Genomic DNA, 20,615 nt, shown 5'->3' with positions numbered 1-20,615 from the left:
GGGAATTCGATGATAACACAAAATAGTTTTTGGTTAATGTGGCCGCGATCGTGGTTTGGTGTTGAGAGACTATTCCACATGTGAGTAGTGCGTATCTTAAGTTACAACATCTGCCGCGACATGTCCGGATTCGAATTAGTGTTGACTGGTTTGGCGAGACTCACCTGTATATCATCGCATTCGATTGTATTGTAAATTTGTAAGCTAATATGTTATCAATAAACGATTGCAACAGCCAGTAGTCGCGGAGTAGTTACATCCGCACAGATCCTCCACTGCAGCAGTCGGTTAAAAAAAAAGTTTGCTAAATTTGGTTTATGCATTATGTATATCGTACATGTGATATATCTGTGTATATAGTATATGTATAAATGTGTATATCCTATATAGATTATTAAACAGTTGTAGGTTATATTTTGGTTGTGAGTTTAGACGTTTGGCAAAAAAATTTGTGTTACTTATAGTGATGAGTTGCGTTACAAATAATTATCTACATGCGTTTTTGACCCATAAAGATTGCTTTTACAATAATTGGCAACAAATGTCAACAATCTATAATTTTATAAGTAGTATGTATAAACAATTTTGCAATAAACGTATAATATTTGTATACAGATTTATAATTACAATCATAGGCGTAACTAGGGAGGAGGGTTTGGGTAGGCTTCAGCACCCTCCTCCCAGAATTTTCGGGTAAATGTATGTGCTTATAAAGATATTAGTATTAACTTTATTTTTTCCTACAATGTAAAAAAAATATAATGTTTCATATAAACGAATAATCCATTCAAGTCAGTTGTAAACACCAATAAAACAATAAATAATAGGTAATCTAATTAAAAAAAATTATATTAAAAATATTTTTAGGAATCTAGCTCCTCCTAACTTAAAAGACTAGTTACGCCTATGATTACAATTTATTTTTTCATTATTAGCTAAAATAAACATTCGGTAATAATTAATGAGTCTTATTAATAAGTTCATAAACAGCAGTGTAGCAGTACTTCCTGTTGCCTCTTGCAGAATTAAACTTTCTTTAATTCGATAAATCTAGTAAGCGATATACCATGTTCAGACTGTTCAGTATGGTCTTGACTTAGATTCAAAAAATGGCAATGCGTGAGGGTTGAAACATTATCCCCATTGTGCACGAGCTTGGTTCATAACAATCCCTATTTTTTGTAAATTTTGCTATTACACGCTTTACCTTTTTTTTTAGTATTCCTAGATAAACATCTTTTTAGGGTTGTATCTAGTAAACATAAACTTTTTTTCGTCTATTTGTCATTTGCTACTGTACACTGTGTGTGCTACTACATGCGAAAATAGGAACTGGTGCATAATATATAGTTCATAGATTATGCGTTCATATTTAAATTGTGTATTCACGTTGGTTTTTGGATTTCCTAATCATCAGCAAGGGTAATTTAAGATAACCAGTTGCATTTGCACATTTTTTATGAAGTACGAATAACAAGATAATGGTTAATCGCGTTTATATTGTATAGTCAAATGTCATGTATGTATATTCAAAACTATAGAATTGAAATTAAAACTTGATTATGTAATGCTCTACTTTCCATAGCTCAAATTGATTACAAAATAATGTCGTTGTAGTGTCACCTTCAAAATTATAACTTTTTCGTTGTTAACCTTGTTGTTTTTTACAATGTAATATTTTATCAGATTTTTTTTACTGTCCTTATTTACTGATGATCGGTTATACGTTCAAAAAATATTTTTTGAAGTATAATTTTTATTTATTTTTAGAACTTGATTAATACAATTTTTCAAGCAGATATTTTACTTGAGATTTAATAATTTGTTTGTTCGATAAATAAAAATTCCAGGGAAGGCAATTTCAAGTCATTGTTATAGTATAGCAGGGATGGCTTTAGTTCTTTGCCGGATGGGGGGGGACAATATTTTTTGGTATGTATATATTTAAACTATAATAAAATTAGTCAACGAGTGTTTCCATATTATAGCAAAAATGAGTGTATTAAGTTATTATTTAGAGTAAAAATTAACACTATACCCCGTATTTACTATTTAGATAATAAGTAAAAAAATATTTAAATAATAATATTAATGAAATAAAAATTTATATACATAACCTTGACTATTGACCATTATATATTTTTGGAGAGATCAAATTCTCAAATAAAACGATTAAGAATTGTTGTATTACTTATGTAGTTTTGAATGTCTTAAGATTTATAGTATGCATTTAAATTACCGTAGTTATTGTTACTTATAATATAAAATCTAAATTTCTATTTTTCATACTAGAAAATCGATTAAATATTTGACAAAATAAAGAGTAAGATGTCATATGGTCTCTATGCTCCTCTCCCTAAAAGCCGCCCTGTAGTATAGTCAACAGTTGTATAGATGAGAAAAGGAAGCTTTTTTTGTTTGTGAAAACCGCAGAAAAAAAATCGTTAGAACTTACGCCATTGTAATAACATTATTATAATATGTAATAGGCAACCATAATAACAAAATTATGTTGTACAAAATATCATCGTGTTACGCTTGTTGTAAAATTATTGTAGCAATCAAATGGTATTATGTTAGCTTTGAACCGATTTAAATATGTGCTCTCGAGCAATTCTATAAGCAACTAGTCTTAGATTTAAAGCTTTTGTACATACATATTTTAATACATTACTTATATGGTTTATGAAGGCTGTGAAGAATACTACCGTAGATAAAATATAATATTTATCAGCTGTTGGCGAGGGATGTTTTGCGTCATTTGACAGGGTTTTCTCGACGCGTTTATTATCATGTCGATATACATAAACACATTATTATTATATTAGAAATACCTCAATCCTTAAATCTTTTTGTATGAATGCAGTTCACGGTTATCTACATAACCGTGATGCAGTGTATTGAACACGTTTATAATATAATGCATAGGTATAGCGATAGGGTATACTTACCCACGTTAATAACAATATTACGCAATAGGTACGTAATCATATTATATAAGTATCTATATCGTATGTACGTGTATAGTAAGTTTGCTTCGGAATACACATCGTAACCGGTTCTTTATACAACTTTGTACAATGCAGTATAATATCTGATAGTCTTGGAGGAGATACTAGATTTTTTCTACCACACCGCAAATGGACTGATACACGCACACATTTAGTAACTAAAATTAGAACGATTTTATTAACGTCAAAATGTTAAAAAAAATTGTCGTCATACCTATGTCCCATTAATCGAATTTAGTTTCGGAGCGGAGTGAACATATTATTGGTACCCTGTTCAGTGAAAAAACATACCACGGCCCGGTTAATATCCGTTTTTTGCCCATCCCCATGCATCAGCTTGCCATAGTGGAACCGGTCTTGATGGCATAATGCTATGTGGATGCTCAGAATATTTTGTTTGACAGAGTACCTATAGAAAAAGTTCTATTGTGAACTATGTTTTACAATTATGTGTTTTTTTTCAATTAGTTGAATTTTCAACTATATATAGGTAGTTTCTGATAGAAAATTAAATTTCGTTGGTAATTTTAATACTTATTGTAGTAAAAAGTAAAAAAATTCCAAGTAAATTTTTTACTAATCGGGAAAAACTAAAAAAATAAGCACGGAAAACCACGTATTAGCACCAACTTTTGAGCATATTTATTTTGTTTTATGTTGTACCTAATTAAAAAATTTTTAAAACTTCAAATTTTCACAAAATATTTTTATTAAAATGTTCTTAAAATTTAAACATGATATAATTTCACATATATTTTGATTTTTGATATTATTTATAGACATTTAAAATGTTTTTTAGTTTTTTTTTCTATTTTATAAAATTATGTTTGTGATCGACAATTTAATGAAAAGTTTATCATGAGTTTTTCTTACAATAATCAAAAAATATCGAAAGTACATCGTCGCGTTTATTTTTACGAGTGTTTAAAATTTAAATTTTTACAAAAATCGTTTGAACCTAGAAAATCTGCAAATATTTTTTTACCTAGTTAATAATTCATCCAATGTTTAATTTTGATGCCAACATTTTGAAAATTCTATAAATTATTCATCATAATTCATAAGTTTATAATCTTATTAAAACGAAATTTTCAAGTTAGAGTCACATTAATATTTTATGGTGTCCTCATGCCTCAATTGGATAGGCTATACTAACACATTATACATTATTGCACATTGATACATTGCTGTATTGGCGTATAATTGTATTTTAATAGGTACAATTGTATTCAAACATAATATGAATTATGGTATAATATATATGATGGCCACACACATTAACATCATACATCTTACCCATATGAATTAATATTTATTTAGTCTATTGTTCATTATATTATGTTAATGTAAAACGTTAACAAATAGAAAATTGCAATTATATAATAACTTACAGATCATTGATCATTACTATACTCAAGAGATTATTCCACCCTTTGCTAGTTTTATTTTAGTTCCTAATTATTTTTTTACAACGTTAAATATGATATATATTATGTATTTATGACTATTATGATAACGTTTATTTGTTCATAAATTTCTAAACGACGTATAGTAGACAACAGTTACACGCTGTATAATATTATTAGCTTTATAGTTTTGAATTATACATTTATCCGTTAGAATAAACACCTACCTACATGTAGCATAATGACCATAATGAAATGGTGAAAATATCGATGTGCCGTACGAAATTATAATTTATTATGGTCAGTAGGTTGTTGTATTATTAGCATATATCAAGTTATACATATGTAAAGATTGCTCATAATTCTAGTTCTTAATAATTGTTAATAGTAAAACTTACTTTGATACGAACTGAGAATTTATGATTAGATATTTATAATTATTGCAATGGAAGGCGGTGATATTTTTATACAAGATTTTATAAACGATCTTCAGGAATTTCCTGAGAGCCAAATTCAAAAATGTTTTCGTGGTTCTGGTATTCTGATTACTGGTGGAACGGGTTTTGTCGGAAAAGTCTTAATTGAAAAACTTTTAAGGTACGTAAGTAAAATATGCTTAAAATATATTATTGTTAACATAATAGTAGTATTGAGTTTATTCTTTAGGTCATGCCGTGATTTAAATACAATTTATTTGGTTGTGAGGCAATTGAATGGTAAAAATCCTAATGAAAGGGTCAAAGAAATGTTTTCCAGTCCGGTAATTAATTAATTATAATTTTCTCCTTAGTGGATGAGTATGTGAATTAAATAAAAACTAGTTTTTAAAACTAATTAACGATAAGTAGGTATCTAATATCTACTTATATTATTAAATGTAAATTTATTTCATTCATATATTTTAATATTAATATATTATTTCAACAAATTGTAGAATCTACGAAACAGGTTGCTCCTTCAATTTTATCACTATTACTATAATGTTAATTAATGTTATATGTATATAATAATAATGAAACATGTATACTCTTAAAAACATATTATTTATTAGGTTTATAAAATACAATATATACTGTGATTAAAAAATATTAAATATCAATAATATTTTTAATAAGTATACAAGTATATTTAACAGTATATATTGCTCAGACATATTTAAAAAAATGTAAACAATAATATTTGTATTGCATTAAGAAAATTACCTCTTTAAGTACAATTCGTTTTCCATTTCCAATTTATGAATAAATGTTGTTGAAAAGTTTTCAACTATTTCACTGTCTCAAAATATTATTTCGAAAAATAACATACACCTTGACAAACCAACTATCTTACCTTGTGCTATGTTTAAAATTTGATTGTAGAAACTGATCAATCTCAATCTAGTAAATTAATTTATTAATATCTTGTATAAAATTAATTTATATTTTTATTCAAAATGCAAAAATGAATAATAATAATTCTTGGTGTATTGCTTATAAATATTTATTTATACTAATACTAAAGAATCGAAATGATTTATGCATTCATTACTAATGGGAAAATATTATAATATCATAATGCTAATACAACATTTCATTTTATCGATATAGGTCAAACAAAAATGTTAATGTAGGTTAAATGATGACTCTATAATTGTATTAAGACATAAAATCAACAATAAATTATAGTTTACTTTAAAATTTTTACTTCATTATATTGTATTAACATGATATTTTTTCAATATTGCTGTTCTATTAAAAAAATAACAAAACAATTTTTTAAGACCAACATTTTCAATAACAATTAAAATCTATGTACGTGGTGTAGACATAGTTTATAGTTAATGCATAATTATACGTTATAACTTATGACTTTAAAAGCCAACAGCGATGCTGGGAAACGGAAAATAGTCGAGCCATATATATGAAAAATCAAGATAATGCATACCACAGTCTATTGACAAATTACATATTATAATAAAGTATAGAAGAAGACTGTAAAAATCACCTGTAAATGGTTTTCAATAATGATTTGTTAAAAATTTAATAATACTCGTCAATTAAATAAATAGTTTAAGTACGTAGGTAGATATATATTTTAGAATATTTTATTCACATTCGTGTACTTTAATTTACATATGAATATTTAGACTTTTTATTTTTATTTTTTATAGTTCCCCCTCGGACAACATCATTAAATAATATCATAGAATATTCATATTATGCTCCAGAACATATATGAATACTATTGAATAGGAAACCGTAGTAAGAGGTTTAAAATACATATAAATAAATAAATTATAAATTATCATTTATCTGATATCACGGGGAGCGTGTGGTTACGATTAAATATTTTGATTTTTTTTTTTTTTATCAAACCAAGCAAATCATAAATTTAAATAAAATGAAATTTCACCGATAGATTTGAGTTTATACCAGCGAATATTTTAAATGAAAATCGAACAAATATAATAAGTCTTTTATAATTTAAAGTACTCAAAAAAAGTTATTTTGGTTCAAAAATATTTTTTTTAATTGTCACAATGTGTTATGTACATAAATAAAATAAATATAATTTAGAAATTTTAAAATTGATTATTATTATTATTATTATAATCATTTTGTTTGTGAATTTCTTGCTTGGTGATTGAAATTCCTAGATTTAAATATATGAAAGAGAAACCTAGCTTTAATACACTAATAGAGGCATAAATAATATTCAATTATAAATATGCAATCAAAAAATATTTTATTAATTTAAGATAATTATAGTGAAAGGTATTTGTATTTTCACATAGCTATTTTTATATATTTTTACAAAGTATGGTGCAAATTTAGGAAGGTTCAGTAAAATATTATACTATTATTAACCCTAGATTGATAACCATTCGTTTATTTGACGAATATGGGAAATTTTAAATGTTATTGTTGGTACTTAAATATGTAATATTTAATCCAATATCATTACGCCCTCTTTGTATCTCTCATATATTATGTTCTATATATCTATGCCAATAACGTTTCACGAAAAAAAAAGACGAAATTTGTTTTTTTACAATAATATTATTAATAATAAAGTTTTCCAAGAGTTTAATTATAATATTTCTGATTTATTGAATTGAACCAATTAAAAATGGTTAGATGTTCATAATATTTATAGCATTCGTCATAAAGCCGAACGGTTAGAAATAAAGTCAGATAAGTAAGGTTAGTAATTTATGGTTAAATATTGGAAAATTTAGATCGGCAATGAAAAAAATAATGTATAACTTATAAATATTAATAACATCATTTAATTGCTAAAAACAATGAAATAAATTTACTTGATCTAAAAATCTGTAATAAAAAGGAATCGCACAAACTAAACATTTTTAAAATTATCAATGACGTATAAAAATTAAATTCTATATTATTCTCCATAATATCTTGAAACCTTTTTTCCATCTAAACTCTAGAGTGCTAGTATAACGTATGTCTTAATGACCATAAAAATAGGATTGAGTCCAAAAGTTAATTTGTATTCCATCATTAAGTCAGTCATTACAATACATTTGTAATGTGATTTTAATGCGTTACAGTTTTATGCTTGACTGCTGCTGTCCTTGTACATGTAGGTAATCACTCAAATATAAAATATTATAATATGGCGAATATAGACTTAGTTTACTAATATAATATTCACCCACCATTGGGTTTAGGCACTCATACGAAAATTCACACCGTATAAAAAACCATATAAACTACGTTTCTACTATATGGTCCTTTCAACTCTTTTAAAAATATAACAATATAAATAAAAAAACATAATAATATGTGTGCAATATAACTATCAGATTTTATACAATAACATTATAAAATCTTTAATTCATAGATAAAATGTAAGATGATGAATAAAAACGATTTTTTTATTAATTATACTCCTAATATATATGTTGATTGTTTTTGTCAATATCATAATTTGGATTATTTACTATACATCAGCATATTCTTTGATTTTTAATATGAAATAATAAAATAATTTAGTGACCAATGACCATATACAATTATAAGAAATAATTATTAGTGAAAATATTAATATTATTTTTTTAATTATAAAAATAAAAACTTTGTATGATTGTATAAATTATATATTTTCAGACTCTTTGTCTAATCTAGTATTATATGATATAATAATATGTTAGTAACTGTATATTATTACGTTATACTCCAATCTGGCAATTTGCATAATTTAATTAGTTTTTTGGTTATAGTTTTTCGACCGCATGAAAATGGAAAATCCAACGTACCGTAGCCAAGTACAAGTGGTGAGGGGCGACTGTTTTCAGCCGAACATTGGCATAGACGAAGTTGATTTGAGAAGGATTGAGTCCAAAATAAATGCTATCATACACCTAGCGACGGCAAATACGTCCGATAATCACCCCTACTGCATGTTGCACATGGCTATCTGCACCAACGTCCGAGCCACCAGAGACTTGATTCTCCTAACGAAGCGTTTTCAAAATCTCAAGGTTAGGTCTGGTCTTTTTTGGTTAGCTTATGGCAAGGGGAAGAGATAGTTGGTGCGCAATTTCGTTGGAAGTAGATGATTTTTAATTATTTTACATTGCACTAATTGTATGTATTTAAAATTAACTTTTAAAAGCTTAGTTTAATATGACAATCCGTATTTATAAGGAATCCTCACGCCTTCATAAGTTTTCAAGATTGTATGTTATATAGTTATCTTGTTAAACCGATAAAGTTCACATAGTGCATTGATTACCAGGCCCAGGCTTACTCTCACACCAACAATTTTTGTTACTGTTCCACTCGTTGCTTTAAATGTGGAGACTGTAATTTCTAAAGGAATTGCACGAAGCCCCCTATAAGGATCTCATCAAGTGCGTTTTATGCTTGGGGTCGCATCAGTAGCGTAACTATGATTTACAAGGCTCGCGACAGAACCTAGTATTTTGTAAGCCCTTGTTTCCTGAAAAGTTAATATTATTTTTCGAGCTGTTTCTTGTTTAATTGAAAGTAATACTAAGCCAATAAGTCGCTCATAGTCGTTAATCTCTAATAGTATTATTGAAATGATTTTTATCGTAATTTAAATTTGATAGAGCTCTTTGTATACTCGTAGGTCTAGGCCCATCGAATAATTAACCTTATTGTTATACCACTAGGCTACATACAGCCTTATACAAAGAATAACCTTTTTACAAAACCCTAATTTAAACTCATAAATGATATAAAATGCTAAAAACAACAATCGTTTCATCTCTATATTTGTTGGAATTTTAGAAAGGTACCATTCCAATAAAAAATATAAGCAATTAAAAGTTAATATCACAGCTAATATAGTAATACTTTATCATTCACCGTCAGATTAACAAAAAAATACAACTTCTATATTTCTCAAATAATATAAGTTCATTATTAGCACATTGGCCATAATTATTCTTAATAACAACAATATTAAATAATCGTTTACTATCTATTATTTTCATTCTACGATAAAACACCTTGTATCATTTTATTAAACTTTTCATGTATTAACTTATATAATTTTCCATGTGTATAAATAATTGTCAAGATAAAATAATTATAAACTGATTTCTATACACGATAAAAAATAAAATTAATATATATAAATGTATATGATAATATAATGAAAAAGTATAGAATTGATTTATAACAACATCAAAAAATAATTAATTAAAGTAAATATAGCAAACATTTGATGGCTCAGTTATATCATTGAGTAGTCATTAAAAAATATTCATTTGATGATTTCAAATGAATGAAGTCACGAAGTGTAAAAGGTGGTATACATTTTCATGAAATTGTCTGCAACTTTTCGTAAAAAGGTAAATTTCACAAACTAGCTATACCTTGTAGACATCATATATAATAAATAATAATAATATGTTGGAATAATTACATTTTTATATCATGTGCCCTTATGACTAGAGCGCAGATTTTTATGCAATTGCATATTTTTTTCCTTTTAATATTTTTGTCAATTATTTCCACAAATCATCATAATTTGAAACTTACTGTGAAATTTTTTTTTTGCATATTTCTATATACTCGTATTTAAATAATATTGCATATTTTCGCATATTTTGGTAAAATTCAAAATTTATTGCACATAAGTTATGACCGATTATTTTATCTATAATAATAATAATTATTATTATTGTATAATGTAAATTAATATATATATATATATATATATATATATTATATAGTTCTATTTTCACTTATTTATTCGTGTTTATATTTTTTCACGCCTTTTCTGTAGGCATTTGTTTACATGTCGTCCCTGTTCACCAACCCTTCGATTTTGGACGTATATGAACAATTTTACAATTTTCCGATACCTGCGTCCACCGTCATCCATATGGTTGAAGCCTTTCCCGATTACATCCTGAACCGAGTAACTTCGGGGTAAGTTCAATTACTATTATTTTTAAATTTAAGGAAAGTACAATACTGATATTTTATTAATCGTTATTGATTATAATATATTGACTTTTAGTTTTTGAATAGAGACTAAACTATGTTTTATAATCTAACGTAGAATTTTTCATAAATACTTTGATTTGTGTTTATTATAATATACGTGAACATTAATCATTATTAAGTAAAAAATATAATTAAATAAATTACAGTATTTTACACTATTTACACCACGTATTTTTTTAAATTATTATTTTCTTGTATAAGGAATTTAAATGCTTTCAAATAAAATAAAAATAATATAAAAATATTAATAAATATTTATTTATTCGGTATTTAATTAGATATAAAATATGAAAGCATAATAACGATTTGCTTTACATCATAAAATTAAAAATATTATGGTTTGTCAATATATGTATCAATAAATATATTTCATAATATGATTGGTATAATTAAACAATTAAAGTAATTTATTTTAGTATTACGGTAAATTAATTTAATTTTTGCCGAAAACATTTTATTTATAATTATTATTATACTCGTATTTATTATTATAATAATTTAAAATTAATATTTATATCATATTACGTTAAAAATAGAAAAATATATAAATAGAACATTTTACAATGTATCTATAGAATATATGTTTATATTTTATTAATATACCTGGAATTACCATTTTCCCTAATTTTTTTTTGTTTTGTTCGATTATTTTACTCTTGGAGTACATACTAGATCTAATTTTCTACCAGAAACGGCAGAAACTACTCTCAAAGTTGAAAATCAAAGCATATAAAAAATAAAACACACATTGTAAAATTAATACATTTATCGCTCCGCTTGAAATTTAAAATACAAAAATAAATATCTTAATAGATATCAAAATAGTAATATAAACGTATATTTATTACAATAGTTATTTTTATTACCTACGTTCTACGTAATAATATTAAGTGTTCTATAGGCTTGTATCCGAATGGCCAGATGTGGTTACGTTTACCAAAGCGTTATCAGAGCAGATAATTCAATCAGCCGGACCAGAACTACCCGCGTGTATCATTCGACCAGGATTTGGTAAAGTTTTATATTGTTTTAAATTATTACATTAGTTGTATACAGTATACATGTATGTATGCAAAACTTACTCTTTATAAAAATATATATTGAAAGGTTTATAAGAGATACCTATACACCCTAATAGTAGCAAATAATTAATTTTATAACAGACCAAAAAAAATAATTTATTCGTGTTTTTAGAAAAAAATTTGAATTTTTTACTATAAATAAGTTTATTTTATTTGAAAAGATCAAATATAACATCTACTAAGTTGATAACCTGCTTATTATTATCAATATTATATAACTTTTAAAAAAAGTAGTTAGTATTGCAATAAGGATAAACTAGTTTTTTAAATCATAATGACGTGCTGTATTATATTTTTGTATGAAAATATTAGCAAAATAGTTTTTTTTATACCTAGTTTTAGGTGGCTTTTTGACAACAAATATATCATGGTCACAGTCATGTAGCTTGTGAGATATGACTAATATAAATAATTAAAATACAATAAATGTATAGCTTTATATTAATTTATGAGTAGATTGTTAGTTAGTGGCGTTTTTTTTTTTTTTTTTAGTTGGGTATTCTCCGTGTTTGAATACTTTTTTTGTCTAAAAAAAATTACTTATTGTATTAGTACTTACTCATGCCTATAAAAATAAATAAATATTTATATCCAAACTGCAAAAGTGAAATTTATTTTATTAGTTACGATGACATATTTTAGAAACACATGCATGAATAACACCTAACTATATGTAATAGGAAAAATTAGTTTCAAGAAAAATGTATCTAATAAATATTGGCGAAAATAATATTATAACCTTATCAAAAAGGTGGGTACGTGCCAAGTGTGTGCCAAGATTCAAAATATTTTGAAAAATTTACTGTAGAAAATAATAATATAAGCATTTTGGTGATAATTTCAAGTGCATACTATATCTATTAGTTATTATTTTGAATAACAACAATAAAATAAAATCGAGTTGTCGATTACTGATTTTGCGTAAAAGTTCTAATTTTTCATTAATTTTTTTTAAGCTATTTTATAAAACATTGGAAATATTTTAATTTTAACTTTCAAAAAATACCAATTACATTCAATTTTCTACTAGAAATTATCCCTAAAAGTTTTAAATTCAAACATTTTTATTGTCCCGAAAGGCGATAACAGATAGATAAAAATATAACTACACGTTTCTAATTTCAGAACTAGCATAAAATTTATTAGCATTATATTAGGAACTATATGGATATAATTTTATTTACTAATTATGTTCGTATGACCATATGTATTTATATCTTTTCTTTAAATATTTTGGTAATTTTATCGGGTTTCATATAGTGAATATTGTAAATACGTAAAGAGACATTGGATCGAAATTAACATTACAGGTTAATATAGCGTAGTATTATAGGATTATTTATACATGAATGAGAGGACAACGTATAACGATGTGATACTAAGTGCTGAATGTATTATTGACGAACAGATTTTGAATTCTAACAGATTTTTTTTATTTTCTGCAGTCTTGGGCACGGCTAATGAACCGATAGCTGGTTGGATGAACGATTTGAACAATTTGACCGGTTGTGCGCTAGGTTCTGGTCTCGGCCTGGTACGGGTTTTTCACGGACCTAGTAGCGTTAACGCTGAAATCGTACCCGTTGACATGCTGGTTAATCTTCTTCTGGTGGCATGCTGGGAGTTAATTGGTAATAGGTATGTGTATGTACGTTGAGTGTCTTCGTTCGATTTGTGATGAAAGTCAAACAATACATTTTTCAGAGTCCCTTACCATTAGTTAATACCACTGTTATTGCAAATGGATGAAGTTTATTATACTTCATTTTTATTTATGTGTATTTACTAGTATACACTATGCATTTCCTAAATCTGTGTACTTTCAATTTCAAACTACCGACTTTTTAACGGTCTTTACTATAATATAGAAACTTATTTATTAATCGAAACTTCAATAGATAATATTGTAAATATATATATATATATACATATATATATATTTTTGTAACATTATATTTTTTATTCATCTGTTACACAAGGAACAATAAGAAAAATTGATGAAAAAAATAAATAAAAAATTACAGATTATACTGATACTAAAGGCCTCCCAGAGGTACTACGAATATATAATATGTAAATATATAAATTGATAAATGTATGGTTGACAGGACGGACGTCGTCAACGAGGAAGTACCCAAAGACACAGTTAACACTTTGATTTATAATTATGCTTCGTCTAATTTTAAACCATGCTCTTGGAATCAGTTGGGAGAAAAGTTTTTTAAAAACGAAAAAAACGTTTCATCGCCAAACTTTGTAATTATAACATACTTATTTGATAATTATAAATCACCGTCTCCGATAATTATTCATTTAAATTTACGTTTCAAAAATCTGTGTCATTATTGTTTTCAGTTTTGGATGCCGTTTTATTATGTTACTAATAGCATATTTATTTATTGGTTAATGACGTTTTATTTACACACTGTTCCGGCCAAAGTTGTGGATTTGTTCATCTGGCTTATAGGAAAAGAACCCAGGCAAGTTTGCCAAGTTTCAAGCTTTTCATGCAATTTTTGTATGCTTTGATTTTCGATCACATATCACTTGAATACTTTTTTTTTATTTATAGACTGAATGAGTTTTATAAACGAGTGCATACAGCAGCTAGAAATTTGAGTTCGTATCAACAAATGCACGTAAGATACCATAATCACAACGTCAAAAACTTAATGAACAAATTATCATCGAGAGACAAAATGTTGTTTGACTTCGATATGAGCACACTGTCGTGGGATGACTATTTTCATAAGTATTTGAAGGGCCTTCGGGTATATTTAATGGGAAATCCCTTGCATATGCCGGGAACAAATAATAATACACTGAACAGGTACAGAAATTAAATTTTAATAATGATAAACTAGAGTAGGTAATAACAATAAATCATGATCGTGGTGGTAACATTTCAATTCAACAAAATAAATAAGTACATAGCGTATATTGATACAATGTCATTATAATTTTTTTATTTTTTATTGCTTTTATTAGAAAATATTATAGCATAACAATTAATAAGACATGATATAGAATATAATAGAGAGTGTTACAATAATATACATTTACAACAATAGAGATAAGAGTAATACATTGTAAAATAACTTAGGGTAATATATATAATATTAACTATTGATATGCGCTAATGAAAATTTAAATTGTAATTATAATGAGGTGTGTAGTTTGTTTGATAAGATAATAATATAACGATTTATATTGGGGAAATGAGATTACGATTATAGAATAATTTGTTTCTGTAGGATGGTGATGTAGGGGCGTCTTCAGGTCAATTCTACGGGGGGGGGGGGGGTGAAAAATTTTAACTTTTACATACCGCTTTGATAAACCAAAACTTAAACCTATAATATATTTGATATAATTTCAACTTTTATTAGTTTTAAAGATTTCTAATATATTGTACAGATGCAGTAAAATAGTACTTACAATCTTAAAGTAAATAATAACAATGATAATAATAATAGTAAAATTATTATTATTATATTTAAAAAATTATAATATGTTATATAACAAAGTTCAAAACTGTTTTATTAAAAGCAGCAAAGCGATTAATAAAGTTGTCTGTATTAATTGTTTCATTTCTATATGTATATTAAAAAGACTAAAGAGCTAATCCAGTCAGCCTCTGCTCACTTAAATGCTTACTTATCTGCTTCTTAACCAAATTTTTAATCTAATAAGCAATAATACACAAAAGCAATAATAACTTAGAAGCATATGCATAAGAAATAAGCAGTAAATAATTTATTTACTTAGATACTTTAAAATTTAAGTTTGTAAATAAAATAAATGCTTGTTAATGAATAATTGATTTTCTGTAATCAATATTAAAGTATAGTATCTACCTAATGAAAGAGAAGTAAGGCTGTAAGACATTTTTAGTATAAGTAAAAATTTAAATGTACCTATTAGTAAAATTTGCAATATGCATAATCTTTTACTTTTATATAAATATTTAAAATATTAAATACTTATAAAAAATTAAAATTGTGTGTTAAAAAAGTATATAGGCAGTTTAGTAAAGATTTTAAATAAAAGTATAAAAATGTATTCATATTTCAATGTTAATTTGATAACTGAAAAGTGAAAATGATACCCGCGAAGAGTTGAGAAGCTGCGTTCTGCAGTTGCTACGCTAACTAGAAGAGTGTATAATATAAAAAGAATTTGTCTAATACAAAGAAAAATAAAATCATGACATTCTTCAATGGCGTTAAATACATTGATTGAAACTTGTAACCCTAACATAAAAAAAAAATCGTAATTAAATTTTCATAACATATCCAATTTTAATTATTAAAAAAAATATTAAAAATTTGTACTAAAGAATTATGGATATTTTGTAAAAGAAAGCAGAACATTACACGACTTATGGGGGGGGGGCGATAGGTGCGATCGCCCCCCTCAGGGACGCGCCTGTGGCTGTGAGGAGGGAAATGAGGGGGTTTATTAAAGCGGAGAGTACTGTAATACACTTAGTTAACAGATTATCATTTGTGGAAATATTAGGTGATATATTATTTTTAGGGTCAATGATAGAAGCGTAGGAAGCTACAGGAAAGTGAGAAGGTATTGAGAGAGAAGGAAGCGTAGGAGCAGTGTTCGGAATTGTGTATATTGGTTTTTGTTGAGTCGGTAGAGTAGTTTTACGATGTTTGAGAAAGTTCATTATATTTTGTGGCTTTGATGCTTTTTTGGTTTTTGGTGATATTTTTGTACACGGAACAGGAGGCTATGTATGGTCCTGAGAATAACGCGAAATTCGCAGGAGTGGATGACGGTTTTAAGCATTCAGAGGATAAATGGTTATCTCTAAATTTGACACAGCGAGGTGTATGGTGGCAAAAGTTACTTGTATGAAAGTAAGCTTGGCACAATTTGCATTGAGAAGGGGCACGTTTTTTATTTTGCAGCTCAATTTTGATTTTGGTGTGTAACAGCGAATCCAGATTAAGAATGATGCTATTATTAGTTGTAGGTTTTAATTCGATACGAAAAAGAGGCAATGCACTTTTATTGATACGGTATAAAATATTCGTGACCTGAATTACTTCATGGCCCTTATCTGTAATGTAGGCTTGTATGTCTTCAACTTGCGTAGACGGGTGGAGGTGTCTGATAAATACACTATACGGTTTTAATGGCTTGGGCAGGTGAGTGTGGGATTGGATCTGCTCGTTATCAGTTAGGTATTTAAAAATAGCATTCCAGGCAATTATACTGTCAGCGTGTATAATAAAATATTTAGAAGTTGATTTAAATTGAATGCTCGACTGGTCAATTATATCAAAAAGATCATTTTTGAGCGTAGAGAATACGTAGCCTTCATTTATGTAAAAGGGAGGTGTCTGTATTTTGACCATTTGGGTTGATCTTGAGATGGAATATTGATGGGCGGACTGAACGCCTTCGGAGGAGAATCGGCATCTTCGGAGAGAGAGGCATATTTATTGGGAGAAACAAATAATTTGCTTTTTTTTTCGCTGTCTTTGGTGGACGATGATAATAAGTTTTGTTTTGAAGTATTACGGGTCATATTTAAAACTGAATATAAAATGCCATTAGCGAAAAGCGATAACGGACGGAGGTAACGCACGTCTGCTCACGGTGAGCGTTAACGATCGACTGGTCATTATGATTATATTGTATTTTTAACAACTGTTCAAAAGTGATATATATTGGTTAGATTGACGGGTTGAGTAACTATTGATTAAACATACTTATATATCTAGAGCATAATATTATAAAATATGCTATATAGTTATTATTTAATATAATCACCGATCTTGTCGATCAATCGAATTGTTACCTGCAAGCTCCATTATGTTACAATTAAGTTTTTATATAGGACCAATATCACTGTGTGATTATAGCCCCCTCTATTGACGAAAAAACAAATACACTAATTATTATTATTCTTCCGAGTTCCGAGTAAACACTTCACAGTTTCGCGAAGTTACGGTAAAGTTATTAGGTACTCGATAGAATCATTAAAGTCGTTGTAATCGTTTCTTTCGTTAATGGAGGGGGTGTTGTTCATTTGAAGGAAGATTGTTTCGTGTGGTCAGCAAGCAAACGGCTTATTGTTTATTATTGTATTCTTGTTATATGTATAATAAACTACCTATAAATTAATTATATGAACTATTATTGTTCTATTCAGAGGCGTAGCGTGGGTTTCAGCTTAATGTATGCATTGAAATAGTAAATTAAAAAATCGTGGGGGCTACGTCCCCCACACCACCCTATACTCTTCTTAAAATTTAACTTGAAACATACAATGACACAATGTTTTACGTGTTTGTTAATATATATTATGTAAGTACATAACACAATATTATATTTAATAAACAAAAAAGAATAATTCGATAGACAACGGCTGACGATAGCGTATGCAAAACTGATCTTGCATACACGAATGACAAAAACACGACCGCGAGCATTCTATGTTTTGTTATTAATATTATCGATAAGAAACATAAATAGCTGTAGCTGAATGTCTGTATCCGTAAGCAATCGCCAACGAGCATACTGCGTACATAATGAACATGATAGGTACTAGCACTAGCCATTAGATATAGAGGACTTTAGCGCGGCGCGATCGTAGTGTTGCGGATTAATCAATCCTAATGAACTTGGAAGAAAATTCACAAAATATTATATTATGAAATACTAAATTAATACAATTAAAATTTTTTTTATAAGTATATTACATTATTAATACAAAAAAAATTATTTTTTCAATTTGTAAAGTGTATGTTGTGCATACACAGCATACGCACACGCTACGCCACTGGTATTATTGAAATAATACTGAAGTAAAGTTAATCAACCTTGAACCTATTATAAAATAATTAAAACTGATACAACATAGGAACGTTGACATATATATAAATAAAGTGTAAGTGGTGTAGTGTCGTCAATTTCTTTCAACTTTTAGTGATATATACACAATTTTAGTCATTGTTTATTTTACATACATAATGATATACACCACGGAATAACTAAAAATTTTACTACGCCACACGTCACCCCGACACTAAAGATGATATTTGTGTTTTTTTATTAAATGTTTCGGTTGTTGTCTCATTCTGATATTGACCCACAGCCCACGGTATTGACCGTCCTATGAAAAGTGAATTCGCTTTGTGTGTGTTCCACAAGGATAGTGACGAAAAAAACTTATAATATGAGGTGTCATCACTCCTGCAGGCTTGGTGATATATTGTACAGAGCACGAGTTTTTCGTATAATATTTATATTTTAATTAGTTCATTGCATTTTGGAAATACGTTTTTAATGTTTGAATGCTATTATAAATGTAATTTTTGTTTCAGGTTGATTACAATTCATTACAATTTTATAATTTCTATAAGTGTACTTATTGTGATGTATACAATATATTTTTATTATTAAATAAATGTATATATATTTTACGTATGATATGTATGGATGAAATATTTCTAAAATAATCAAAAAATTAATTATAACATAAACGCATTTTAACCGTCTCTCTATTGTACGCGTACCTATCTAAATTATTGCTGTAAAACTATTAACTATAATTAGTTTATAATATATGTTATAAGATATAATATCATTTATTTAATATTTTCACACTGTACGTTAATAATGTAGATGTATACAATAATATTATAGTTATTGCATTACATATTTGCATATCATATTGAAAACGAATTTTTCAAAGTAATAACTTTATATTAGATTATGTTATATCGTTTTTGTATTTAAACTATCTATTATAAAATTCATATTTATATATATTTTTATGATAATAAATTACAGTTACACCTTACACCAATCGTATACATTTGTTATTGAATTTAAATTAAATTAGTTTTTTTAGTTTATTTATGTTATGTTTGATTATATATGTTTTATTATTTTAGATTGCTAATTAATAATTAGCATATAAATAATTATATGTTTTTTGTTTGTGTTTTTATCTATCTTTTTAAACTATAAGTAATAGGTATAATGTATTGTGTATACATACTGCAGATATTAAAATTATAAAATTTATATACATTTTAGAAAGACAAAAACTTTAATATAAAAAAACATCATAGTTATTCTACTTACTACAAAGATAAGTAAATAAAATTGAATAATTACAAACATATGAAGAATTTCTATTTTAATAAATTTTAGAAATATTCAAGTATATACATAAAACCAAATCGGTTTCAAATCAAAATTTAAGTATCTGCATAGGTATTGAGCCTAGGTAAATCAGTGAAATTCATCTAATTTGTTTATATATAATATATAGTATATTAGTATCTTAAGAATGCATTTGAATTGAACAATTTACTGTCTAAGTATATTATATTACATTGTGTTTTTGTTTCAAACTAAGCATAATATGTAATATAATACTTATAGGTACGTACATTACATGAGGTTACTAAGCAGTGGGTGCCGGGTGGTAAGAAAGCAGTGCCGCGTTAATTTTCACTATCCAATCCATATTCATCATAAACATTAAAATATAATTTAATATGGCCATTTTTTTGATTCTAAGAGTGTACATAAATTTAAAGCAAAAAAAAATACACACACACACCCACACATATATACATATATATAGGT

General features: G+C 26.8%; 1 protein-coding gene and 1 long non-coding RNA gene across 3 annotated transcripts; one reads left to right on the top strand and one right to left on the bottom strand.

The window, feature by feature from the left end:
• Nucleotides 1-2,564: 2,564 nt before the first annotated feature.
• On the bottom strand, nt 2,565-5,754 carry LOC113561186. Its single transcript, XR_003406147.1, has 3 exons — nt 5,620-5,754; nt 3,226-3,420; nt 2,565-3,169 (listed from the first exon to the last, which is right to left on the bottom strand). It is a non-coding gene; the product is annotated as an uncharacterized LOC113561186 (long non-coding RNA).
• LOC113560979 (fatty acyl-CoA reductase wat-like) lies at nt 4,863-19,544 on the top strand. 2 transcript variants are annotated; one of them, XM_026967174.1, is made up of 10 exons: nt 4,863-5,014; nt 5,084-5,177; nt 8,646-8,906; nt 10,685-10,830; nt 11,810-11,919; nt 13,436-13,628; nt 14,099-14,246; nt 14,346-14,470; nt 14,563-14,820; nt 19,340-19,544. In XM_026967174.1, the coding sequence occupies exons 1-10, from the start codon at nt 4,863-4,865 to the stop codon at nt 19,416-19,418; spliced, it is 1,566 nt and encodes a 521-aa protein (XP_026822975.1). In that variant the 3' UTR covers nt 19,419-19,544. The 2 variants fall into 2 exon arrangements, with proteins under 2 accessions (XP_026822975.1, XP_026823058.1); XM_026967257.1 differs by lacking the exon at nt 5,084-5,177 and having other exon boundaries at nt 4,877-5,014.
• Nucleotides 19,545-20,615: the final 1,071 nt, after the last annotated feature.

This window comes from Rhopalosiphum maidis, chromosome 1, assembly GCF_003676215.2.
Source record: "Rhopalosiphum maidis isolate BTI-1 chromosome 1, ASM367621v3, whole genome shotgun sequence".
NCBI classification, from domain to species: Eukaryota; Metazoa; Arthropoda; class Insecta; order Hemiptera; family Aphididae; genus Rhopalosiphum; species Rhopalosiphum maidis.
Note: the sequence above shows the minus strand (reverse complement) of the source record. Positions and strands in the feature narration are given on the sequence as shown.

Bases quoted from the DNA above. Each gene is read 5' to 3' on its own strand.
- LOC113560979 (XM_026967174.1), top strand. From the start codon at position 4,863: ATGGAAGGCGGTGATATTTTTATACAAGATTTTATAAACGATCTTCAG. The intron at 5,015-5,083 runs GTACGTAAGTAA...TTTATTCTTTAG, and splicing joins TTAATTGAAAAACTTTTAAG to GTCATGCCGTGATTTAAATA. The intron at 5,178-8,645 runs GTAATTAATTAA...TTTTGGTTATAG, and splicing joins AAGAAATGTTTTCCAGTCCG to TTTTTCGACCGCATGAAAAT.